The sequence below is a fragment of the Ascaphus truei genome, chromosome 17 (genome assembly GCF_040206685.1).
Source record: "Ascaphus truei isolate aAscTru1 chromosome 17, aAscTru1.hap1, whole genome shotgun sequence".
Lineage (NCBI taxonomy): Eukaryota > Metazoa > Chordata > Amphibia > Anura > Ascaphidae > Ascaphus > Ascaphus truei.
The window spans coordinates 31,775,032-31,802,486 of record NC_134499.1 but is presented as its reverse complement, the minus strand read 5'-3'; the positions used below and the strand labels follow the sequence as shown (position 1 = coordinate 31,802,486).

Here is a 27,455-nt window from a genome sequence, read left to right as displayed (position 1 = left end):
CACACTAACATTATCAGTGTATCAAGCCACTTTGCTTGAACTTTCCTCCACTTGAGGTTTTTGGCGTGTAGGAGCAGTTAGGGGAGAGGTTATAGGGAGAGGTTATAGGGAGAGGTTATAGGAGCAGTTAGGGGAGAGGTTATAGGGAGAGGTTAGGGGAGGAGTAAGGCTTGTTTTATAGTTGGCACGTGTACTTTTTGGGTGTACAGTCGGTGCTGTGAGCGACAGGTGGGTGTGTATATATATATATATTTGTGTGTATATATATATATATGTGTGTGTATATATATATATATATATGTGTGTGTGTGTGTGTGTGTGTATATATGTACTGTATGTGTGTGTATGTGTGTGTATACATGTACTGTATATGTGTGTGTATATATATATATATATATATGCAGTGGTTGACAAATCACCAAAAAATCTACTCGCCACAAAAAAAAATCTACTCGCCACCTAGTACCAAACGTGTGCTGCTTGGGCCAATATTTACTCGCCCGGGGGTTAAATCCACTCCCGGGGCGAGCAAATGTATAGGTTTGTCGAACACTGTATATATGTGTGTGTATATATGTATATGTGTGTGTATAGATTGTATGAAAGTTAATAATGTATTATATAATATTTAAAACATTTATAAAACAGACGTGAGAATAAATAATTTATTAACATTGAATAACGTGCAACTTTGATAAATATGTATACATATACATACAAACACACATACATACACACACATACATGGCTTATAGTGTGTGACGCGCAATGGGCAGTAGCGCGAAAGCGTACTTTTCGGTGTCTTCCCCCCGATCAGCCGGCTCCACGCTCACTGCCGTGCGCGCGGCCCTAGCATAGAACGGCTGGCTAACCACAGCCAATTATAAGTGCCGCGCGCGCGCAGGGCGGAGCAAGCGCGATCACTATATTACGGGCCTTATAGAGTGAGGTTATAGGAGCGGTCATGGGAGGAGTTATAGGGCGCGGTTAGGAAAAGAGTTATAGGGAGTGGTTCTGGGAGGAATTATAGAGTGAGGTTATAGGAACAGTTATGGGAGGAGTTAGGGGAGCAGTTAGGGTAGGAGATATAGGAGCAGTTAGAGGAGGAGTTATAGGAGCAGTTATGGGAGGAGTTATAGGAGCAGTTAGAGGGGGAGTTATAGGGAGAGGTTATAAGCAGTTAGGGGAGCAGTTAGGGTAGGAGATATAGGGAGGTTAGGGGAGGAATTATAGTGAAAAGTTAGGTAAGGAATGATAGAAAACGGTTATAGGAGCAGTTATGGGAGGAGTTATAGGAGCAGTTAGAGGAGGAGTTATAGGGAGAGGTTATAAGCAGTTAGGGGAGGAGTTATAGGAGCAGTTATGGGAGGAGTTATAGGAGCAGTTAGAGGAGGAGTTATAGGGAGAGGTTATAAGCAGTTAGGGGAGGCGTTATAGGAGCAGTTATGGGAGGAGTTATAGGAGCAGTTAGAGGAGGAGTTATAGGGAGAGGTTATAAGCAGTTAGGGGAGGAGTTATAGGAGCAGTTATGGGAGGAGTTATAGGAGCAGTTAGAGGAGGAGTTATAGGGAGAGGTTATAAGCAGTTAGTGAAGGAGTTATAGGAGCAGTTATGGGAGGAGTTATAGGAGCAGTTAGAGGAGGAGTTATAGGGAGAGGTTATAAGCAGTTAGGGGAGGAGTTATAGGAGCAGTTATGGGAGGAGTTATAGGAGCAGTTAGAGGAGGAGTTATAGGGAGAGGTTATAAGCAGTTAGGGGAGGAGTTATAGGAGCAGTTATGGGAGGAGTTATAGGAGCAGTTAGAGGAGGAGTTATAGGGAGAGGTTATAAGCAGTTAGTGAAGGAGTTATAGGAGCAGTTAGAGGAGGAGTTATAGGAGCAGTTAGAGGAGGAGTTATAGGGAGAGGTTATAAGCAGTTAGTGAAGGAGTTATAGGAGCAGTTATGGGAGGAGTTATAGGAGCAGTTAGAGGAGGAGTTATAGGGAGAGATTATAAGCAGTTAGGGGAGGAGTTATAGGAGCAGTTACGGGAGGAGTTATAGGAGCAGTTAGAGGAGGAGTTATAGGGAGAGGTTATAAGCAGTTAGTGAAGGAGTTATAGGAGCAGTTACGATTGCAGTACCCAGTGTAACATTACATTAGTGTCTGTAGCACGCCAATAATTATGGCTGCAGTCCCCTCCACATTGTCCTAATTGAAAAACCTGCTTCTCTTAACGATAATGATTATCTCAGCCTGTCCAGGTTTATACATCATAAATCTCCGTTTCAAAACCTGCACTGCCCGGTCCCCCCCAGTGTGGTGGAAGATACCAGAGTGTCTATAGCATGGGGACAGCTGCGCCGTCGGTGCCCCCTCCTGCCCCCCCAATGTAGGAGCAGGTGGGGAAAGCTACGAGCAGCAGTTTATTGGGCAGGCGGCAGTGTCGGGGGACGTGCGGATACAGCTCACAGGCTCCGCTCCGTTCTGCAGCTTGCTTAGTGCTCTTCAGAGTTTTAAAGAGAGAGCTCGTCAATCTCCTGATCCCGGCGAGGCGATTGGACGAAGACACCACACGTACCCCAGAGCCACATTAAAGGGCTGTTTTGGACATTTTGACCTTTCATGAGCTTATTTTGTGCTTCTGCAGAAAGTAATAAAAAGCAATTACCTGCAGCTTCCTCATCACACAGATACTGTAGCAGAACCACCGCTGATAACAGTCTGATACAATTAAACCTTTGGATTGTGTGTGTGTGTGTGTGTGTGTATCTGTTTGTGTGCGTATGGTGTGTATGTTCGTATCTGTGTAATAGTGTGTGTGTGTGTGTGTGTGTGTGTGTGTGTGTGTCTGTTTGTGTGCGTATGGTGTATGTTCGTATCTGTGTAATAGTGTGTGTGTGTGTGTGTGTGTGTGTGTGTGTACTGTACTTGTTTGTTTGTGTGTTGTATTTGCATCTGTATATAAGTATGTGTATATATGTTTCCATGTGTGCAACTATGTATCTGTTTATGTATGAGTGTGTGTACATATTTATGTCTGCATATCTGTGTATTTAAGGGTACTGTATGTGTGCCTGCGTATGTGTGATGTGTGTGTGTATATATATATCTAAAAAAAAAAATATATATATATATTTAGATATAACACCTCTATTTTACTGTAACTCAGACTATATACCTGGTGCTGAGGTGGGGGCCTGAATCCTTATGCTATGAATGATAAATACCTCACATGCGTGGGGCAAACAAAGAGACACAACACTTATATATAACTGATTTATCTAGATGTATGTATTCAATGGTTAGCAGGAAGGTTAGCAGGAACCTTGTGGTCCTTAAACACAGAATCACTACACACAAATAACAATATAATTCTCATTGCGCGTGTGTGTGTTATTGCCAACCTTAGAGGCCTCCTAATCCTGGGTAGACGGGCCTATATTTAAGGTACCAGTACACCGATGGAGCTCGTGTTTGTACTTGGGTGTATCAGGCCTTTGTTTCGGTACCACTATATCCTATGACCCGTCGGGGGATCTCCTCCATCGGCAGTCTTCCTCTGACCCGCTTCCGAATCTCCGCTGCTGGGCTATCTGCATCTATGGGCTGCTCTCTGTCCCCTCAGCTAATCTGCAGTCTCACCCATACGGGACACATGCAGGTCCCGGACACGTGCAGGTCCCGTCACACCGGTTACTCTTGATCCAGCCTCACTCCTCCAGGCCTGCGAAGATCTGATCCAACTGTCATGGCTGCCGCCTTTTTAAAGCTCACTCTCCTTCTTAGTTCCTCCTCCTTCCCCAGCCTTTCTACTGGCTCATATAGTCACATGTCCATTGGAGAGGAACCTGCTACGGGGCAGTGTGCATGTGTTGTTGCCATACATAGGGCATTACACAAATATATATACATATATACACTCACACACGTGTATCTATGTCTGTCTGCCTGTAATTGTGTATATGTGTATGTCACTGTTTGCATATACGTGTGTTTGTCTCTGTGTCAATGTTTGTGTATATGTCTCCCAAGCTCACATCGAACAGACCCCATATTCAGTCTCCTGTGAGGCCTTTTTCACTTTGCTCAGAAACATTTATACTCCTTTCATGTGAATGGGTCTGAAATTTTCCAGAGCAATGGGAAGACGGCCTCACAGCATACAGAACAGGGGCTGGTGAGAGGAGCAGAGCAGGAAGCTGCCTTATCAGGGCAGGGACTGCTCATACTGTCATTATTTGGGACAAGCCCCAGCTCTGACCTTCCACTCACACTCCATCCACACAGGGCAGATTAACCTCTTCCCTGCCTGAGACACAAGGGTGAACCAATTAACCTCATCACTGCCAGAGACAAAATCTACAGAGTTTTTTTTTTTTTTATAGATATCTGCAATTATTTATTTATTTATAAAATGTTTTACCAGGAATTAATACATTGAGAGTTACCTCTCATTTTCAAGTATGTCCTGGGTTGCCACCAGTTCGAGTTTGACCCGGAGACTACTGGTTTTGGCAACGTACCAGGTTTACCTAGAAAACGTCTGGGTGGTGGCGTGCGGCGGGCGGCTGCATCTACCGGCATCTTCTGGCATCCTCCCGGCATCTTCCCCCTGCAACTCTTGTCAGTATGGCCACGCGGCGTCAAATGGCGCCACATTGCCATGCCAACGGGAACGCTCCATAATGTAACAGCATTGCCGTGACGCCTGTACAGGCCGATGGCACATCAACCATGGCCCGCAAGACCCACCAAGCCAGGTGCCCGATGGCCCAGCCGTTAAGCGACACTGTGCCCAGGGAATCACGCACAAATGAGCCCTGCCCAATCGCTACCCCCAACCACCACAAGGCTTTAGGGGCTATCTGCACCAAAGAGCAAGGTTAACGCACACCTAACCCCCCCCCCCTCCCAACAGCCGCCATGACGTAGGCAACACATGCCCTGGAATGCCCACCTCAAACATGGCAGACATAGTGACATAGTAGATGAGGTTGAAAAGACGTACGTCCATCAAGTGCAACCCATGCTAAATGTAGACAGATACTTTATCCTGTATCCTCACCTACAGAGGAAGGCAAACAAAAACCCCAGTGATATAACCTCCAACCATCTCTCATAAGGGGGGATATTAATTCCTTCCTGACTCCAAGAATTGGCAATCGGATTACTCCCGGGATCACCATCCTTCCCATGTATACTTATTTTTGAAAAGGAAGAAAATACAACGTAATGTACAATATATTATTCCATTATCATGGTATAACACAAAGAAAGGGACGGGCGAGCGGGAACTTCTTCCCAGGGAGCAGACTGCCCTCCCTCCCCTGCGCTCCTTTGAATCCCCTTAGCACCGCCCCCCGTGACACTTGCGAGGGGGAGGGGAAACAGCATTCAAACCAGTCACGCTGGAGGGGAGAGGGGAAGCAGCACGTGGACCGGCACCAAAAAGTGAGGATGGAGGGGAAGAGAGGGGAGCCTAGCCCCTGCGGTCAGGTGCCCCATCGCCGGGGGGCTCCAGGCTGCTTTTTCACTGCAAATTACAGTGTAGGTCAGATAATTGATCCCTTTAACCCGTCCTCTGCTAAACACAGTGTATTACATTCCATTCTCTCGCCTGGCGGTGCCCACATGCCACTGCTCTTCGCTGCCGCTCCAGCACTGAGGGGGTTAACGTCATGGGTCCACATTGTGTGTTGTGTCACCCAAGTCACAGCTGCTCCCCCTGCAGGTCCCGAAGGCCAGAGAGGTGCGGGGGAGTCACCGGCAGGAGTCACATCTCCTCCAGACGTGACCTGACCGTCAAGGCTGGGAGATCGCCAAGGCGATGTCACCTGCTACACCCACTCTGCCATCCAGCTCAGACTGGCAGCATTGTGCAGACACAGGCGGTGCTGTGACTGGTACCCATAGGAAGGAGAGGGAGCGGAAGCAGGGGCAGTGCTGGAAATAGCCGAAATTGGCTCCTAAGAATGAATATAGTGGGAGCCGAACACACTCACCCACCCAGACTGTATACACAGATACAGCTATATTCCTTCCACAAATAAGCATGATTCACTGGGCTTTCACTCTGCCTGATGTGTGCAAACCATCCCCTTGTTCATTATCATAGCAGGCAATTAACATACCTCACACAAGCTAAATAACGGTGCCCTGGTCGCCTAAACGCTGCTATATAATTGATCATTTATTTATAAAAATGTTTAACCGGGAAGTAATACATTGAGAGTTACTGCTTGTTTTCAATCTTTACACATGCTGCCTCTTCTATATGGTGTAGTTGATTATTCCAACCTCAGCCTCCTATGCTCCCTAGTCATGAAGCCTTCCAGCTACTGTAACTTCCCCTTGCTCATGAAGATTGCTGTTCTTGATTTCAATGGTACTGAAACATTCCCAAGCAAAGAAAGGATGGCTTCACAGCACGAGGCTGCCAAACTTGGGCAAAAAAACTGCACTGAGTTTATAAAGAAATTGAAATCAGTAGGAATATTTCATTAATAAATCAATTTTTATTGCAACGGTTTAGCAGCTGGGAGACTGATCAATTAAACCCACTGAATATAAACCCATGTGATATCAGAAAAACACTGAATAAGAACCTATGTGACATCAGAAACATACTGAATAAGAACCTATGTGACATCAGAAACATACTGAATAAGAACGTATGTGACATCAGAAACATACTGAATAAGAACCTATGTAACATCAGAAACATACTGAATAAGAACCTATGTGACATCAGAAACACACTGAATAAGAACCTATGTGACATCAGAAACATACTGACTAGGAACCTATGTGACATCAGAAACATACTGACTAGGAACCTATGTGACATCAGAAACATACTGACTAGGAACCTATGTGACATTATAAACCCACTGAATAAGAACCTATGTGACATCAGAAACATACTGACTAGGAACCTATGTGACATTAGAAACCCACTGAATAGGAACCTATGTGAATTTATGCACGTCTCCCAACCTTTCATTGGGTAATGATATTATCATGGTTCCCATGTCACTTCATTATCAGATGCAGCAGAAAACAAAAACGGTGTAGTCAGGGTTCCACCCCAGCTATGGCTGCACGAGGTCCTTACTCCTTCGGAGTGGAATGGCCATATATGCTGCACATACAACACATAATGACTTCCTTTTTTATTTGTAAGCCTTACAAGGCTCAGACATTCACGAAAACACCGTCTCTCGCTGTCCGATACTGGGATCCCAGTAATTCCATGTGGATATTTTCCCATTGGCTTTCAATGCACGGCAGAAATAAACGTTCAGCTGCACTGTGTTGGCCACTGGCCTGTATTAGTCATGTTGATGGCTGCTCAGGGGGCCCCGCTGAATCCCAGGAGTACAACGTACAAGACTCTGCCACTCTGTGATTCTGGCTGTGTATAGGGCAGGCGAGGCCAACTCCAATCCTCAAGCGCCACCAACAGGTCAGGTCTTAAGGATATCCCTGCTTCAGCACACGTGACTCAATCAGTCCCTGCTTCAGCACAGATGGCTCAGATCAATCAGTTGCTGCTTCAGCACAGGTCTTCGACTGAGCCTCTGATTGAGCCACCTGTGCTGAAGCAGGAATATCATCAAAACCTGACCTGTTGGTGGCCCTTGAGAACAGGAGATATACAATCTCACAGCCTCGCTCCGGGCTGGTATATTCCCGATGACTGTAACAAGTGTCTGGTTTATAAAGAGCAGGGCGGTGACGAGTCCTTCCAATGCAGCCGTGACACGGAGGCCGGTTACCACGGCAACAAGTTATTTCGCCGGCTCTTTTATGCCAGGTCATGTGACCTCCGTGAAACCACGCAGGGCCGCGCTCCGCAGTCTCTGCGCTTAATAACTGGGCCCATTATGAATACAAATGACAGAGCTCAGAGTTGAAGGGTGAGGGGAATGAATGGGGAAGGTCAGGGGACGGGACGTGTCTTAGCTGCTTGAAATTCCTAATTGAACAGAGGGGCCATTAGCTATATAAACCCTCCATTGATACTCGGGAAACCCTCTCATCCTGGAGCTGCTCTGCCAGGATCCTGGCCGGCGCGCCGTCTTCACAAATTAGCATGGGACAGCTGGCAATCTGCGTCATCCCGCGCAGTCCTGGGGCGCGGGCCTCGGCGGCCCTGCCAGCCTGCGTCCTGTCATTAGAATAGTGATAATATGATTTTATTCTTGTGTGGGACGCATTATGCAAAGCAGAATTGTGCGCAGGGAATTCCTGAATATTTGGCACCTGAGGCGCTGCGGGGTTAAGTTGCTTGCTCAGTGAGCTGGCGCTCGCAATGTCACTGCCCACTTCAGAGGCCAGCGTGTTTACCATAAGGCATGAATGGTTGTATGGCTGCATAAAATGTATCTTCATAATGTACATGCATTAATCCCTACAGCACACAAAGAGTTAACATGGCAGGATGAGTAGCCTTGTGATTTGGTTACTGGTCTCTGAAGTGAGAGTTCTTTGTTTGGTATACCATGTGCAGAACACACAGGCAGTGATATATTCAATGTATATGTATTCTTCACGACACATCCATTTTCCGAAGATGATGCTAATATCTTTGTTTCAATCTTGACCCTTTTTCACTTGGCTTTTAAAACAGTTTGCATCCGCTTGTAATAATGTGCAGCTTAATATACACATACCGTGCATGGCTCTCACCCACTCTGCTTTTAACAAGGGGAAATAATGCTTTATATCACAACAGAACATAACCATCTATCTCGCATCCTCCTTTGAGTTACATATAAATACAATGTATTATAATGTATCGCGTCTGCCCATTTAATGTAGCCATGCATTGTTATCATAACTGTGCCCAGGACATATTTGTTAATGAGAAGTAACTCTCAATGTATTACTTCCTGGTAAAACATTTTCTAAATAGATAAATAAATAAACACATATCATAGGCTCTCATGCCCAGCTTGTAGCATCCTAATAGAAGAAGTGGCCCCGTGAGTAGAGGCACTGACTCTGATATCATTCACACTGAGGTTGAAGCAGGGGAACTTAGCTCAATTCCCGGTGGCAGCTCCTCGGGCGAGTCACTTTATCTCCCTGTGCCTCAGGCACCGAAATCATAGATTGTAAGCTCACCTGGGCAGGGGCTGTGGCTGTAACATTCCTATGGGCTGCGTACCGCGCGCTATACTGTCATTGTCAGTGGTTGACAAATCACCAAAAAATCTACTCGCCACACAAAAAAATCTACTCGCCACCTAGTACCAAACGTGTGCTGCTTGGGCCAATAGGAGCTCGCCACGATGTTAAATCCACTCGCCCAGGGCGAGCAAATGTATAGGTTTGTCGAACACTGGTCATTGTGATGCCCTTTGAACCTCATTGGGGGGAAAAGCGCTATATGAAATAAAGTTGTTGTAATATACAGTACATAGCTCTCTCATACAGTATTATGCTTCTCTCAATCCACATCACTCACATCTTTCTCTCATTCTGTTTGCTTCTGTCCTGGCTCGCACAGCTATCTCTCAGTTTGCACAGAGATCTTTCACCACAGTCTATAAATCTGATTCACAGCCTGCTCTGGTTTTGCTCACCTCCCGCTGTGTCATTCTCTCTTATCTCTTTCTGTGACAAAGCTGGCACGGTCCCTTGAGCATTGCGACCAAACAGCAGCAGTGTTTGTAACTGTATCCTGAATAATGTATGTGTGTGACAGTGTGTTTAGCACTCTCAGTTTCAAGCACATTAAAGTTGCATGCGTATGTGCTTAACTTCCATTATTTATACATTCCCTTTATTTTGCATGGATACAGATTGCTCCGTTTTGCTGCGCGGAGCATTACGGATCTTATCGCCATCTCTACTAAACGTCGCAGCCTGGGAGGCCGAGCACCCCCCTCCGTTATTGTGTCACGCGCAGCGTGTGTGAATAAACATGGGAATCAGTATGGATTACTCACGGTATGCAGGCGCTTCAACATCTCCACATATCTGCAAAAAGACAATATCTGTTAGGCTGGAATTCTTCAACATGTTCACAGCCAAAGGGTCTCGTAACTACTGTAGTGTTGCCAGGTGGCTTCTCCAAAAATACTGGACACAATGGTGAAAGGTGCAACACGCTCTAGACACACACTCATACACACATACACGTGTTCTTGAGACACACACACCTCTCTCTCCGCTCTGTGCTCTATGTTGTTTCCTCCTCTCCTTGGCCCCGCCCCCAGGCTCCTGACACCTCCTCCTAATTGGTTGCTGCAGGGTAATGCAGCCAATCAGGATGGAGGAAGCTGCCCAGCCCCCTAGCAACAGCCCTACTCTCTCACTGCTCGGGGAAATCCGGCGGCCCCCCAAGCCGGTCAGGTTACTATGTCCAGAGAGGTAATACCGGTATACACATACACCCAGAGAGGTAATACCGGTATACACATACACCCAGAGAGGTAATACCGGTATACACATACACGCCCAGAGAGGTAATACCGGTATACACATACATCCAGAGAAGTAATACCGGTATACACATACACCCAGAGAGGTAATACCGGTATACACATACATCCAGAGAAGTAATACCGGTATACACATACATCCAGAGAAGTAATACCGGTATACACATACACCCAGAGAAGTAATACCGGTATACACATACACACCCAGAGAGGTAATACCGGTATACACATACACCCAGAGAAGTAATACCGGTATACACATACACACCCAGAGAGGTAATACCGGTATACACATACACCCCCAGAGAGGTAATACCGGTATACACATACACCCAGAGAGGTAATACCGGTATACACATACACGCCCAGAGAGGTAATACCGGTATACACATACACGCCCAGAGAGGTAATACCGGTATACACATACACGCCCAGAGAGGTAATACCGGTATACACATACACGCCCAGAGAGGTAATACCGGTATACACATACACGTCCAGAGAGGTAATACCGGTATACACATACACACCCAGAGAGGTAATACCGGTATACACATACACACCCAGAGAGGTAATACCGGTATACACATACACCCAGAGAGGTAATACCGGTATACACATACACCCAGAGAGGTAATACCGGTATACACATACACGCCCAGAGAGGTAATACCGGTATACACATACACGCCCAGAGAGGTAATACCGGTATACACATACACGCCCAGAGAGGTAATACCGGTATACACATACACGCCCAGAGAGGTAATACCGGTATACACATACACGTCCAGAGAGGTAATACCGGTATACACATACACGTCCAGAGAGGTAATACCGATATACACATACACACCCAGAGAGGTAATATTGGTATACACATACACACCCAGAGAGGTAATACCGGTATACACATACACACCCAGAGAGGTAATACCGGTATACACATACATGCCCAGAGAGGTAATACCGGTATACACGTACACACCCAGAGAGGTAATACCGGTATACACATACACGCCCAGAGAGGTAATACCGGTATACACGTACACACCCAGAGAGGTAATACCGGTATACACATACATGCCCAGAGAGGTAATACCGGTATACACGTACACACCCAGAGAGGTAATACCGGTATACACATACACGCCCAGAGAGGTAATACCGGTATACACGTACACACCCAGAGAGGTAATACCGGTATACACGTACACTCCCAGAGAGGTAATACCGGTATACACATACACGCCCAGAGAGGTAATACCGGTATACACATACACACCCAGAGAGGTAATACCGGTATACACATACACCCAGAGAGGTAATACCGATATACACATACACGCCCAGAGAGGTAATACCGGTATACACATACACGCCCAGAGAGGTAATACCGGTATACACATACACGCCCAGAGAGGTAATACCGGCATACATATACACACCCAGAGAGGTAATACCGGACACATACATGCCCAGTATTAACTAATTTTTTACTGGACAGTCCGGTTCAATACTGGACACCTGGCAACCACCCCCATGTAACTCATTAAGGCCCAGATCTAGAAAAGGGTGCTAAGTTTTAGCATGCTTTTACTCTGATGCGTGCTGAAGCATAGCACCGTTTTGTAGATCTGGGCCTAATAGGCCTTGAGCGAAAAGTCTTACCCCCCCACTGAGAGGGACAGATAACTGTCCAGGCACAGGATGTATTACTTATCAGCGACGACTGACCACTTCCCCTAGTATTGGTTTTGGGGAACCGCCTCCCACTGCACATACCCCCTTAAAGCAGCACCTAAACTTACACTTTCTCAGAGGTCAGCAGATCCTTCACAATACTCAGAGCTCTCATCGGTCCTTCCTTCTGAGCAAGAAAACACAGCAAGAGAAAAACATAAATAATAATAAAAACATCCCTTAAAATATGTCAAAGCAGATTCCGATTCTCACGGGGAATCCCACTAACTACTCATTCTATGGGAGGAAGTGCTTACAAATTACGGGCAGGTATCTTCAGGGTGCAACATACCGACAAGGGGAGAGAATCACTGGGGAAAGCACCAATGCTGCAAAACAATGCGCATTGTAAGCAGGGGACACGTCACGCAACAAAGGGGTAATAATTAAAGAGAGCAGGAAATGAAAACTCTCTTCCACATATTGACCTCGATGTTGTAATATTTTATTATTTGTATGTTTTGAGTGGACAGAAGGTGTCGGGGGATAAAAAAAAACCCTGTTCGGGATTAGAAAAGCGTCACTCTGCAAATGTCTGGAGTTACATTTACAGAAAGTCACAAATCTCGCTTCACAGACATTTTTTTTTAAACAAAAGTTGACACTGGGTGCTCATTTGCATGTAATTTCCCAGAATCCTTGGCTGCAGTGGACGCACTGTATGCTAGGAGATAATGGTGAAAAGCGGGGCTGCAGACCTGTCTGAGACATGTGAATGTGCTCACACGTGATATATTAATTTGCTGTATGGTATACCTGGAGGTTTTTTTTACCCACCATAACTTATTTAAGATGTGGTTTAACATAACCAAAACTTTGTACCTTAATTGACGAGCCTGTGAAATCCGTTAATCAAACATCCCTACGACCAACTCCAAATGTTGCAAAAGTTGCCTAAATCCTCCCAAAGGAATGGGTGGGTTTTAATTTCTCAGACACAAAGGGGTGCCTGGACATTACTGGCGAATGGTAGCATTTTTGAGCATTTTTTTACACAGATGCCCATATATTTCACACATCTGTTCCGAGGTTACAACTGATAGTTCAAAGCTCCAGTCATGATGTTGGCCGTGGCAAGCAGCAGGTCCTATGAAGGATGGAACACCCTTTGGGGACCAATATTACAGTTCTTGATACCTGCAGATGGAATGAAAGTCTACAGAGCTTTTGAAATCTCACTATAATTTAATCTATGAAAAACTCAATGTTGATCCCTAAATGGTACCACAGTCCACATCGGACCTGAAGGAAAAGAGTCTAAGTTACTGAAACTGGTGAGCCTGATATTTCTAAGCGAGTGAGAGACCTCTGGGACTTTATTCCATATACAGCCAAGTTGTTAATGTTCTGTTGGCAAAGCGCTAAAATCCGTTCACTTGAACAGAAGTTAATGCTTCACTGATAAAGTAATAGCATCTTTATTATAGGCATGATTAGCTCAACCCATCTCCCTCCTATTAGAAGAAGTCAAGGAAACTATTACAGTACAGTCTCCTAAATGCAAAAACCAGCACCACACTTAGCAAGGAACTCCTATTGAAAGTAGTGGGCGGTTCTCCCCAATTTATTTAGAGAGCGGTTCTGGTAAAAGTCCAATCAAACAGCGCCACCCCCTCCGTCCGTAGCCTCACGCTGACAGTGACCTCATGCCAGGCGGGCTGGCATGACGTTGGGGGGGGGGGGGGCATTGAGGGCATACTAGGCACTCCGCACGTCCTCACATCCGCCTGTGCCAAGCAGGGCTTGCAATGCTGGGGCACACGTAGTGAGATTGTCTGTGATTAATATGGCGGCCCACGCTGCCCTGCACACCCCTCTCTTTTCCCGGGCACAGCAATCAGGCGTTGCCTCTCTCTCTAGTATTTAATTGCTGTTTGTTTTACCAGGAAGTGAACAGAGGGATTCCCCTTAACTCCTGCAATGCACTGGCCGCTGCCCCTCTCTGGCAGGGAAGGGGTTAATATATATATATATATTTATTTATTTCCCCCCCCCAATCTTTTTCCTTTATTGGAAGCAAACAGGGAGCTTATACAGATACATTGCGTTCATATGCACATAACATATAGAATACAGTCATTGAAACAATAAAGCATTTTCGTTTTTTTTTATATATATTTTTTTTTAAAGGGAAACCCCCATGGCCGCCTCCAACCAGATTTTAGGATTTGAACACCTCTCGCCCCCATTTCAGAACCCCAGAGCCAGCGATGTGCAGTCACACAGCAGCGCCTGCAATCCAGGCCTTCCTTTCCTTTGATAAATACAGATGTAGTAACTGTTCCCATATTTTTATAGTGGCAAAACGGGACAAAATACAAAATAATTTATTAATCATCCCTCACTAATGCACCCCCTCTCTCACTCACTCACTCCACCCCCCTCTCTCACTCACTCACTCCACCCTCCTCTCTCACTCACTCACTCCACCCTCCTCTCTCTTCCCCTTTCTATCACTTCCCCCCTCTTACTCCCTCTCACATTCCCCTCACTCCTCCACACCTCTCCCCCATTCATTTCTTACACCCCCTCACACACTCAATCCCCATCCAAGAATCACACACACACACACACACACACACACACACACACACACACACACACACACACACACACACACACACACACACACACACACACACACACACACACACACACACACACACACACACACCTCCCCCCAAGAATCACACACACCTCTCCCCCAAGAATCACACACACAAACACCTCCAGCAAGAAACACACACACACACACACACACACACACACACACACACACACACACACACACACACACACACACACACACACACACACACACACACACACACACACACACACACACACTTTCCCCCCCCCAAGAATCACACAAATACACACCTCCCCCCAAGAATCTAACACACCTCCCCCCAAGAATCTAACACACATCTCCCCCAAGAATCACACACACACAACTCTCCCCAAAGAATCACACACACACACCTCCACCCCAATAATCACGCACACACACACTTCTCCCCCAAGAATCACACACAAGCACTTCTCCCCCAAGAATCACACACAAGCACTTCTCCCCCAAGAATCACACACCCACACACACCTCCCCCCAAAAATCACACACACACCTCCCCCCAAAAATCACACACACATCTCCCCCCAAGAATCACACACACACCTCCCCCCCCACAAAGAATCACACACCTCCCACCAAGAATCACACACAAACATATCCCCCCCAAGAATCACACACACCGCCCCTAAAGCGTCTCATATGTACCAGTTTTGGAATTGCTTCAAAACTGGTACAAATGAGACGTTTTTATGGAGTAATAATAGGTGTTTTATAGAGTGGTTAGTGGTTATATGGGGACTAGGAGGAGTTATAGGGTGGCTCGGATGTATCGATTCCTGCCGCGATTTCTTTCTTGCGTTGGTATGTGCTACAAACAATCCGCTTTCACCCCAACTGGGTAACGAGAAGTTCACGAAATCCCAGCCATTGTGTGTGTTGTGACTGCACTATTTACAGCCGGTACCCAGGCACATGCCGCGGGCATCGCATGATATACGAGGGGAGGGAAGGCGGGAGAGGGCGAGCGGGAGTGAGGAGCATATTTCTGTTTCTCGGTCGGAGGCAGGAGGGCGTGGGGCACAGACACCCTGTTCCAAATAGTCACACGTAACGCCTTCACTGCTGGGGAGCCAACACAACCTGGGCGACTAAGCAGTGACACAATGTTTCTATCCGTCTACGGATCTCTGTATATATAAATATTTATATATGTAGATACCCACACACACAAACATACACACAGAGGGGTTACTAAGGCCGAGCTCACACTGCCTGCTACGGCCGCCCGCTTCCGTGCACGCCTCCGCCGCGCGCTCCTGCAGCCCAGCGATCTGTGAGCTAGCTGCAGGAGTTGGGTCGCGGCGATTGGGGGCGTCACAGAGATGATTCGCCTTTATTGGCTCAACCAGCTCACGTGACGCGACGGCAGCCCGAAATTTCAGTTTGGGTTGTGGAGGCAAAATGTCGCAGCGTCAACGCTGTACTTTGCCGCCACAAGCAGTTTCTAGTGTGACAACTCTCGTCCACTAGCCTCAAAGAGCGCCGAACGTGCGCGCGCACACGTCGCATAGCAGGCAGTGTGAGCTAGCCCTAACCCAGGTTCATGGCGCGATACCTGCGCTGTGAGAGCAGCGTTCCCATGGCGATGCGTACTTCCGTGCGCTGCGCTGAAGCGGGGTGTTTAGCATTGGAAGGTGTGTTTAAATGGTGCGAATAAGCAGAAGAGGCGCGGGAAAAGGGCGCCGTTGGGAACCGCGCAGTAAATCAGCTGTCTGCTGATGTTTTCCCATTTTATATGGAATATGCATGGACACCGGTCTACGAATCATTTTGAAAACAATGTTTATTAAGATAGTATGTTATTGTGCAAAAGTTAGCCAGAGAACAGAGAACAGAGAAGTAAAAAGTAACGGTCTGAACACTGTACGGAGTAATGTCCGTGTGTGTGCACATCAGGGGAGCCCAACCAGTCCTCAGGCACCCCTCAACAGGTCAGGTTTTCAGGATATCCCAGCTTCAGCACAGGTGGCTCAATCAGAGGCTCAGTCGAAGCCACCTGAGCTGAAGCAGGGACCGATTGGGCCACCTGTGCTGAAGCAGGGACTGATCGAGCCACTTGTGCTGAAGCAGGGATATCCAGAAAACCTGACCTGTTGGGGGGGGAGGTGGCTTCAGGACTGGAGTTGAGCATCCCTGGTACAGATCATGTGAGTGTAGTTCTACATGTGAAAAGTATTATGTCCGTGTAGCATGAACAAAGAATTTGTACCTATTAAGTGACACAACGCAATACATTTAACAACACGTCGGCAAAGTGTAACGCTGACATAGGTCATCTTAACGTTTATTAACCAGATTGCACCATAAATGTGCAACATGACTAATAAATAGCCCCCAATATATCAGAAACATACTGTATTACGTTGTCCGTATATAAATATAGTTTTTTGGTCAGGTAGCCCGGCCAGTGAGTCTCATGAGATTCTGCTATGATATACAGTTGCTTAAAGCTAAATATAAATGTCTTTCCGTAACACAGGAAGAACCATCACAAATTAACCTTTGGGGGTAACAGCTCCTGCAAAGAGCCCTCAGAGTGCTGAGTCTGTAGCTGCAATGTAATAACCGCGTGACAGGCGTGTGAACGATGGGTCAGCGCTCTGTATAACTCGCTTAGGAGAGGAGAGAGCACGTATCAATTATTCATGGGTGCGTTGGGGGACCTGGCCTAGGGGGACCACAGGGAACGGGTGGAGGGGGGTGCACCCAAACCCCCCAACCAGTGACCAGCAGTGAGATGCTATATTCCCGGGGAAGTCCTAGCGCGCAGACTCCGAGGCGGGGTTGGGTCTGATGGGATTTATATTGAGTTTGTGGAGAGAAGGTGGACGAGAGAAGGGGGCTGATGAAGACCCTGGCCTGTGTAGTGGGAGACCCATTAGAGAACCCAGTACCAGCACCTTGCAATCATTGGAAATATCTCTGAGCATCAGACATTAAACATCAGATGGAAGTATTCCCTATAGTGCCTATGTTCTAGTGAGGTATATAGTACTGCGGTGTGTCAGTGAGGTATATAATACTGATGTGTGCGAGTGAGGTATATAGTACAGCAATATGAGTGAGGTATATAATATTGCAGTGTGAGTGCAGTATATAGTACTGCAGTGTGAGTGAGGTACATAGTACTGATGCTCTGTGTGTGAGTAACCTATATAATACTGGTGTGTGTGTGTGTGTGTGTGGTATATAGTTGCAGTGTGAGTTATTTAGTACTGCAGTGTGAGTGAGTATATAATATTAGTACTGCAGTGTGAGTGAGTATATAGTATTAGTACTGCTGTGAGTGAGTATATAATATTAGTACTGCCATGTGAGTCAGTATATAGTATTAGTACTGCCGTGTGAGTGAGTATATAGCAGCAGTACTGCAGTGTGAGTATATAGTAGTAGTACTGCAGTGTCAGTGAGTATATAGTACCAGTACTGCCATGTTAGTGGGTATATAGTATTAGTACTGCAGTGTGAGTATATAATATTAGTACTGCCGTGTGAGTATATAGTATTAGTACTGCCGTGTGAGTGAGTATATAGTATTAGTACTGCAGTGTGAGTATATAATATTAGTACTGCCGTGTCAGTATATAGTATTAGTACTGCCGTGTGAGTGAGTATATAGTATTAGTACTGCAGTGTGAGTATATTAGTAGTGCCGTGTGAGTGAATATAGTATTAGTTCTGTTGTGTGAGTTAGTATATATTATTAGTACTGAGTGAGTGAGTACAGTATATAGTATTAGTACTGCCGTGTGAGTGAGTATGTATTATTAGTACTGCCGTGTGAGTGAGTATATAGTTTTAGTACAGCCGTGTGAGTGAGTATGTAGTATTAGTACTGCCGTGTGAGTGAGTATGTAGTAATAGTACTGCCGTGTGAGTGAGTATGTAGTATTAGTACTGCAGTGTGAGTGAGTATATAGTATTAGTACTGCTGTGAGTGAGTATATAATATTAGTACTGCCATGTGAGTCAGTATATAGTATTAGTACTGCCGTGTGAGTGAGTATATAGCAGCAGTACTGCAGTGTGAGTATATAGTAGTAGTACTGCAGTGTCAGTGAGTATATAGTACCAGTACTGCCATGTTAGTGGGTATATAGTATTAGTACTGCAGTGTGAGTATATAATATTAGTACTGCCCTGTGAGTATATAGTATTAGTACTGCCGTGTGAGTGAGTATATAGTATTAGTACTGCAGTGTGAGTATATAATATTAGTACTGCCGTGTCAGTATATAGTATTAGTACTGCCGTGTGAGTGAGTATATAGTATTAGTACTGCAGTGTGAGTATATTAGTAGTGCCGTGTGAGTGAATATAGTATTAGTTCTGTTGTGTGAGTGAGTATATATTATTAGTACTGAGTGAGTGAGTACAGTATATAGTATTAGTACTGCCGTGTGAGTGAGTATGTATTATTAGTACTGCCGTGTGAGTGAGTATATAGTTTTAGTACAGCCGTGTGAGTGAGTATGTAGTATTAGTACTGCCGTGTGAGTGAGTATGTAGTAATAGTACTGCCGTGTGAGTGAGTATGTAGTATTAGTACTGCAGTGTGAGTGAGTATATAGTATTAGTACTGCTGTGAGTGAGTATATAATATTAGTACTGCCATGTGAGTCAGTATATAGTATTAGTACTGCCGTGTGAGTGAGTATATAGCAGCAGTACTGCAGTGTGAGTATATAGTAGTAGTACTGCAGTGTCAGTGAGTATATAGTACCAGTACTGCCATGTTAGTGGGTATATAGTATTAGTACTGCAGTGTGAGTATATAATATTAGTACTGCCGTGTGAGTATATAGTATTAGTACTGCCGTGTGAGTGAGTATATAGTATTAGTACTGCAGTGTGAGTATATAATATTAGTACTGCCGTGTCAGTATATAGTATTAGTACTGCCGTGTGAGTGAGTATATAGTATTAGTACTGCAGTGTGAGTATATTAGTAGTGCCGTGTGAGTGAATATAGTATTAGTTCTGTTGTGTGAGTGAGTATATATTATTAGTACTGAGTGAGTGAGTACAGTATATAGTATTAGTACTGCCGTGTGAGTGAGTATGTATTATTAGTACTGCCGTGTGAGTGAGTATATAGTTTTAGTACAGCCGTGTGAGTGAGTATGTAGTATTAGTACTGCCGTGTGAGTGAGTATGTAGTAATAGTACTGCCGTGTGAGTGAGTATGTAGTAATAGTACTGCAGTGTGAGTGAGTATATAGTATTAGTACTGCTGTGAGTGAGTATATAATATTAGTACTGCCATGTGAGTCAGTATATAGTATTAGTACTGCCGTGTGAGTGAGTATATAGCAGCAGTACTGCAGTGTGAGTATATAGTAGTAGTACTGCAGTGTCAGTGAGTATATAGTACCAGTACTGCCATGTTAGTGGGTATATAGTATTAGTACTGCAGTGTGAGTATATAGTATTAGTACTGCCGTGTGAGTGAGTATGTAGTAATAGTACTGCCGTGTGAGTGAGTATGTAGTATTAGTACTGCCGTGTGAGTGAGTATGTAGTAATAGTACTGCCGTGTGAGTGAGTATGTAGTAATAGTACTGCCGTGTGAGTGAGTATGTAGTATTAGTACTGCCGTGTGAGTGAGTATGTAGTATTAGTACTGCCGTGTGAATGTTTTTGCTGTACAGCTCTGAGGAGTTTGATTCTTGGTTATATTTTCATGGTGAGGTCTTTTTTTAATCATTTTCTTTTTCCGTGTTTTGGGGGTTTTTATTCACAAAGAGAGTACTACTTTTAGGTGCCTGCATTTAACCTCTTTGCTGCCAGGGGGGCAGCAGGGCATGGCTCTGGCAGGAAAGGGGTTACTGATCTATGGCCAGAGCAGTCAGGTCATTACTGATAGCAAGTTCTCCACAGTGATCAATGAATGAAACCCAATTAAAACTGACAATAATGCTTCAGTCTGCAAAGGAGTCAGTGATAAGAGGAGTCCTATTGAAGGTACTATTTATTTGCCTTGGATTAGCAGGATGCAGGAGATAAAGAGGAGCCCCGTTATAGGGAAGGTGGAGGCATGGCTAATGGAAGAGGGAGTAGCAAAGGCACTGCTGAGAGGGGAGAGAGAGGGAGGCACCGCTGAGAGAGGGAGGCACCGCTGAGAGGAGAGAGGGAGGCACTGCTGAGAGGGGAGAGAGGGGGAGGCACCGCTGAGAGAGGAGAGAGGGATGTGCATTGAGAGAGGAGAGAAGGAGGCACCACTGAGAGGGAAGAGAGGGGGAGGCACCGCTGAGAGGGGAGAGAGGGGGAGGCACCGCTGAGAAGAGAGAGGAGGAGGCACCACTGAGAGAGGAGAGAGAGGGAGGCACCTCTGAGAAGGGAAAGAGGGGGAGGCACCACTGAGAGGAGAGAGAGGCAGAGGAGAAAGGGGGGGAGGCATCACTGAGAGGAGAGTGGGAGGCACAGCTGAGAGGAGAGAGGGAGGCACCTCTAAGAGGAGAGATAGAGAGAGGCATCGCTGAGAGGAGAAAGAGGGGGAGGCACCGCTGAGAGGAGAGTGGGAGGCACAGCTGAGAGGAGAGAGACAGGCACCGCTGAGATGAGACAGAGAAGGAGGCATCGCTGAGGGGTGACAGTGATGGAAGCATCCCTGAGAGGAGAGAGAGGGGGAGGCACCTCTGAGAAGGGAAAGAGGGAGAGGCACCACTGAGAGGAGAGAGGGAGGCACTGCTGAGAGGAGAGGGGGAGGCACCGCTGAGAGGAGAGTGGGAGGCACAGCTAAGAGGAGAAAGGTAGGCACAGCTGAGAGAGGGAGGCACAGCTGAGAGGAGAGAGGGAGGCACTGCTGAGATGAGACAGAGAGGCACTGGGGAGAGGAGAGAGGGAGGCATCACTGAGAGGGGAGGCAGTGCTGAGAAAAGAGAGGGAGGCACCGCTGAGAGGAAAAAGAGAGGGGGAGACAATGCTGAAAGGAGAGAGGGAGGCGCCGCTGAGGGGAGGGAGGGGGAGGGACTACTGAGAGGAGAGAGGAAGGGCACAGCTGAGAGAAGAGAGGGAGGCACCACTGAGATGAGGCAGAGAGGGAGGCATCACTGAGGGGTGACAGTGATGGAAGCACCCCTGAGAGGAGAGAGGGGGAAGCGCTGCTGAGAAGAGAGAGGGGGAAGCACTGCTGAGAGGAGAAAGGGAAAGGCACTACTGAGATGAGAGAGGGGGAGGCACTGCTGAGAACAGAGAGGGAGAGGCACCTCTGAGAGGAGAGAGGGGAGGCACTGCTGAAAGGAGAGATAGGAGGCACAGATGAGAAGAGAGAGCGGGAAGCACCTCTGAGAGGAGAGAGGGGAGGCATAGCTGAGAAGAGAGAGGGGGAAGCACCTCTGAGTGGAGAGAGTGGGAGGCATAGCTGAGAGGAGAGAGGGGGAGGCATAGCTGAGTGTATAGAAGGGGGGCATAGCTGAGAGGAGGGAGGCATAGCTGAGTGTATAGAAGGGGAGGCATAGCTGAGTGGAGAGAGGGGGAGGCATAGCTGAGAGGAGAGAGGAGGGAGGCATAGCTGAGAGGAGAGAGGGGGAGGCATAGCTGAGAGGAGAGAGGGGGAGGCATAGCTGAGAGGAGAGAGGAGGGAGGCATAGCTGAGAGGAGAGAGGGGGAGGCATAGCTGAGTGGAGAGAGAGGGAGAGGCACTGCTGAGAGGAGAGAGGGGGGGAGGCACTGATGAGAGCAGAGAGAGGAGGAGGCACTGCTGAGAGGAGGAGGCACCTCTGAGAGGAGAGAGGGGGAGGCATAGCTGAGAGGAGATCGGGAGACAGGGATGCACATCACTAAACTCATTTACAGTGTACTCCACACATACAAATTACCTTCTGCACCACTCCTGTCTCCCCGGGGCAGCTACCCTCGTCTTCAGAGCTTTTCTGCTCCTCATCAGATGTGACGTCTTCCGTGGCGCTCACAGAGATGGGACACACCTTGTATGGCTCCGTGTAAGCGCTGCGGACACAAGGAAAACTCTATCAAGGCATGAACCAGCACAGCAAGAACCACACCTGGTGACACATCGCTTGTCTGCAGTCACAACGGTTCATCTTTCGTGTCCATATGCTGGCCCCGTTGTCAGAGAAAAGGTTAATAATATGTGAGGGGATCCAGGGACTGATTGGGCCAGTTCAGGCTTTTAAATCTCCCAGGCGGTCCTTTTAATATGAGGGCAATTGGCAATCTTATAACCAATAGGGTCTGTTATATGGAGCAACAGGCAAGGTTAGGGAGAGGTTATATGGGGCAATAGGAGGGGTTATAAGGAGGGGTTATATGGAGTAATAGGATACGTTATAGGGAGCAGTTATAAGGGGCAATAGGAAGAGTTGTGGGCTGCGGTTATATGGAGTAATGAGAGGATTACAGGTAGCAATAGCAGGAGTTACAGTATATGGGACAATAGAAGGAGTTATAGGGCACGGTTATATGGGGCAACAGAAGGGGTTATATGGGCCAATAGGAAGAGCTACAGGGAGCGGTTATATGGAGTAATGGGAGGAGTTACAGGTAGAAATAGGGGTTATAGGGAGCAGTTATATGGCGCTGATGAATACTGCCCCGCTCGTCTCCACCGCTAATTACTCGTTCCCTTTTAAGAAGAGTATACAGTATTCACCAGTACGCCGGCATCCCGCAGCTGACTGGAGCGGGGAGAAACTCCTTCTCACAGCCGCGCAATATATACAGTGTTCGACAAACCTATACATTTGCTCGCCCCGGGCGAGTGGATTTAATCCCCGGGCGAGTAAATATTGGCCCAAGCAGCACACGTTTGGTACTAGGTGGCGAGTAGATTTTTTGGTGATTTGTCAACCACTGAATATATATATATAAATATATATATGCTATACCAGGGGGGCGCAAACTTTTTTCCCTGCGCCCCCCTGACGGCTGTCCCCTCACTCCCGCGCCCCCCCCAACCCCAACTTACCCGCGCTCCGGCGTAATGACGTCACGTTGCCATAGCAACGTGACGTCACATGACCTCGCAGCGTCATTTTGACGCCACGTTGCCATGGCGACGCAGGGAGGAAGCCGCCGGAGCCACGGTAAGTTAGGTTTACAGAGGCCCTGCAGCTCCCCCGGCACTTAATTTAAGTGCCTTCGGGAAGCGCGCGGGGCCTCTGTAAACCCCCGCGCCCCCCGTCGGCAGTGTCGCGCCCCCCCTGGGGGTCGCGCCCCACAGTTTGCGCACCGCTGTGCTATACTATGGAGGTTTTTTTGTCACCTTTTCACCCACTATAACTTAAATAATGTGTGTGTATATATATATAGATATATATATATATATATACAGCTCAACCCTATTATAACGCGATCCCTTACAACACGAATCCGCTTATAACGCGCTGCAAGCGTGGCTCCCAATTTTCGTACTTATGAATACTTTACATTACAACACGATTATTAGTGTCTTTAATACTTTATTGTACAATACATACAATTGTACATTATTTCTAACGCGATCCGCTTATAGCGCGATGTGATTCTTTGGATCCCAAGCACAGCGTTATAAGGGGGTTGAGCTGTGTGTGTGTGTGTGTGTGTGTATATATATATATATATATATATATGTATGTTCAGCGCTTGAGCTATATCCTCTTGCGCACCACTGTTTTACATTGAGCAGTAGTAGGAGTTATTGAAGCGTTTATAGAATTGCTGATTCCCTCTTTATCCCATTTCTAAGGCATCAAGCACCTTTAGCATGAAAGGGTATGATGATAAAAGCCCCCCCCGTGTGGCAGACCCGCGTGGCAGGACACCGTGGCAGCCTCGTGCCGTGATGCAATTAAACTCACGCGTCCTCTTGGCAGATGGATTGAAACATTACAGCGACACAAGTACAGATAATAATTTTATAAGAATGTCGCTGTCTGTCAGCGCAGTAATTACAATAAATAGTAATGATATACTGAAGGCAATCACACGGTGTGAGGTTATTACTACCCTAGGAGGCAATCCATAATCCCATTATTCAGGGGATGGAGAATGTGCGTTCGCAGGAGCCCGGACAGATAAAAAAAACCCACCATGAAAACATTCTCAGTTTAAAAAAGGAGCGGGGCGTCTAAATGGCTAAAATAGGTGTCCCTGATGCCTGGGTATTAGGAGGAGGTGAGAGGTATGTCCCTGATGTCTGTATATTAGGAGGTGAGAAGTATGTGTCCCTGGAATCTGTGTATTAGGAGGCGGTGAGCGGTATGTGTCCCTAATGTCTGGGTATTAGGAGGAGGTGAGAAGTACATGTCCCTGATACCTGTGTATTAGGTGGGGGTGAGAGGTACATGTCCCTTATACCTGTGTATTAGGTGGAGGTGAGAGGTACATGTCCCTTATACCTGTGTATTAGGTGGAGGTAAGAGGTACATGTCCCTGATGTCTGTATATTAGGAGGTGAGACGTAAGCGTCCCTTATTCCTGTGTATTAGGTGGAGGTAAGAGGTACATGTCCCTGATATCTGTATATTAGGATGTGAGAAGTATGTGTCCCTGGAATCTGTGTATTAGGAGGAGGTGAGCGGTATGTGTCCCTAATGTCTGGGTATTAGGAGGAGGTGAGAAGTACATGTCCCTGATATCTGTGTATTAGGAGGGGGTGAGAGGTACATGTCCCTTATACCTGTGTATTAGGTGGAGGTGAGAGGTACATGTCCCTTATACCTGTGTATTAGGTGGAGGTAAGAGGTACATGTCCCTGATGTCTGTATATTAGGAGGTGAGACGTAAGCGTCCCTTATACCTGTGTATTAGGTGGAGGTAAGAGGTACATGTCCCTGATATCTGTATATTAGGAGGTGAGACGTAAGTGTCTCCGATATCTGTGTATTAGGAGGAGGTGAGAGGTATGTGTCCCTTATGTCTGTGTATTAGGAGGGGGTGAGAGGTACGTGTCCTGGATGTCTGTGTATTAGGAGGGGGTGAGAGGTACATGTCCCTGATGTCTGTGTATAAGAGTGGGGTGTGATGGGTCTCAGTGGTAAAACAGTGCTGCAGCAGAGCTGCCCGGAGCTGATTAGATCTCCATAGACAGTTTAATCCCCGGCTAATTCTCCGCCTTGTAGTAATGATACGGCTCAGTGAGAGCAGATTGCAGCTGCAGGCCTGGAGCGAACGAGGCAATCACTGTGAGAGCGAGCGCAGAACTACGAGCCCAGCGGGACGCGCTAACCTGAAACGCACTGCGTCCAGGTACCAAGCGGCACAAGAGATTTTGTTTTGCTGAAGTGACATCATCACTAGATACTTTGTCTCTGCCCAAGGAAATCTGTACTGAAATATACTGTATCATCCAGGATACATTCACCAGCATATACATACCTCTCACCCACTCCTAATACACAGGCATCAGGGACATATGCCTCTCGCCCACTCCTAATACACAGGCATCAGGGACACATACCTCTCACCCACTCCTAATACACAGACATCAGAGACACATACCTCTCACCCACTCCTAATACACAGACATCAGGGACACATACCCCTCACCCACTCCTAATACACAGACATCAGGGACACATACCTCTCACTCACTCCTAATACACAGGCATCAGGGACACACCTCTCACCTACTCCTAATACACAGGCATCAGGGACACATACCTCTCACTCACTCCTAATACACAGGCATCAGGGACACATACCTCTCACCCACTCCTAATACACAGGCATCAGGGACACATACCTCTCGCCCACTTGTAATACACAGGCATCAGGGACACATACCTCTCGCCCACTCCTAATACACAGGCATCAGGGACACATACCTCTCGCCCACTTCTAATACACAGACATCAGGGACACAACATACCCCTTGCTCACTCCTAATACACAGACATCAGGGACACATACCTCTCGCCAACTCCTAATACACAGGCATCAGGGACACATACCCCTCACCCACTCCTAATACACAGGCATCGGGGTCACAGCCAACTCCTAATACACAGGCACCAGGGACACATACCTCTCCCCACTCCTAATACACAGACATCAGGGACACAACATACCCCTCACTCAGTCCTAATACACAGACATCAGGGACACATACCTCTCGCCCACTCCTACTACACAGGCATCAGGGACACATACCTCTCACGCACTCCTAATACACAGGCATCAGGGTCACAGCCAACTCCTAAAACACAGACATCAGGGACACATACCTCTCGCCCACTCCTAATACATGTACATCAGGGACACATACCTCTCTCCCCTCCTAATACACAGATATCAGACACACACCTCTCTGGCCAGGCTGCACTAATGTGGGATATCGTGCTCTGATTCAGCTGGAACTGCCATTGACTTGAATAGCAGATAACACCGGATCGGCTGCAATACTCCACACAGTGACTTAGTGAACCTGGGCCACTGCGCCCCACCACTTAACCCCTCAGCTGCCAGAGATGCTGGCGAATGCAGGGCTTCCCTACTGCGCTCCTGGGGGAGACGGGGTTAACCGGCCTCCCTGTCCTTGCTTCTGCCCACGCCCTTCCCACCGCGCCAGGTCCCCTTGTGCTGCATTTCCTGTAAACAGGGAGCGTTTTCCTCCCCAGAGATAACCTGGCAATGAACTGAAGGATTGTGACGTGAGGGGGAGCAACACACCCAGGCCCCTCGTGCTCAGGCGGGCACACACTGCC

General features: G+C 47.0%; 1 protein-coding gene across 6 annotated transcripts in view; it reads right to left on the bottom strand.

The window, feature by feature from the left end:
* The window catches only part of FGD5 (FYVE, RhoGEF and PH domain containing 5), a 95,252-nt gene that overhangs the window by 42,156 nt on the left and 25,641 nt on the right, over nt 1-27,455 (bottom strand). For all 6 annotated transcript variants that reach the window (XR_012788614.1, XM_075574639.1, XM_075574638.1 and 3 more), the window contains exons 3-5: nt 22,629-22,758; nt 12,245-12,303; nt 9,939-9,969 (exon numbers count right to left, since the gene is read on the bottom strand). Coding sequence is in view for 5 of the 6 variants with exons in the window: in XM_075574639.1 (XP_075430754.1) it covers nt 9,939-9,969; nt 12,245-12,303; nt 22,629-22,758 (220 nt within the window). In the remaining variant the exon portion in view is untranslated. The remainder of the gene's footprint in view (nt 1-9,938; nt 9,970-12,244; nt 12,304-22,628; nt 22,759-27,455) is intronic.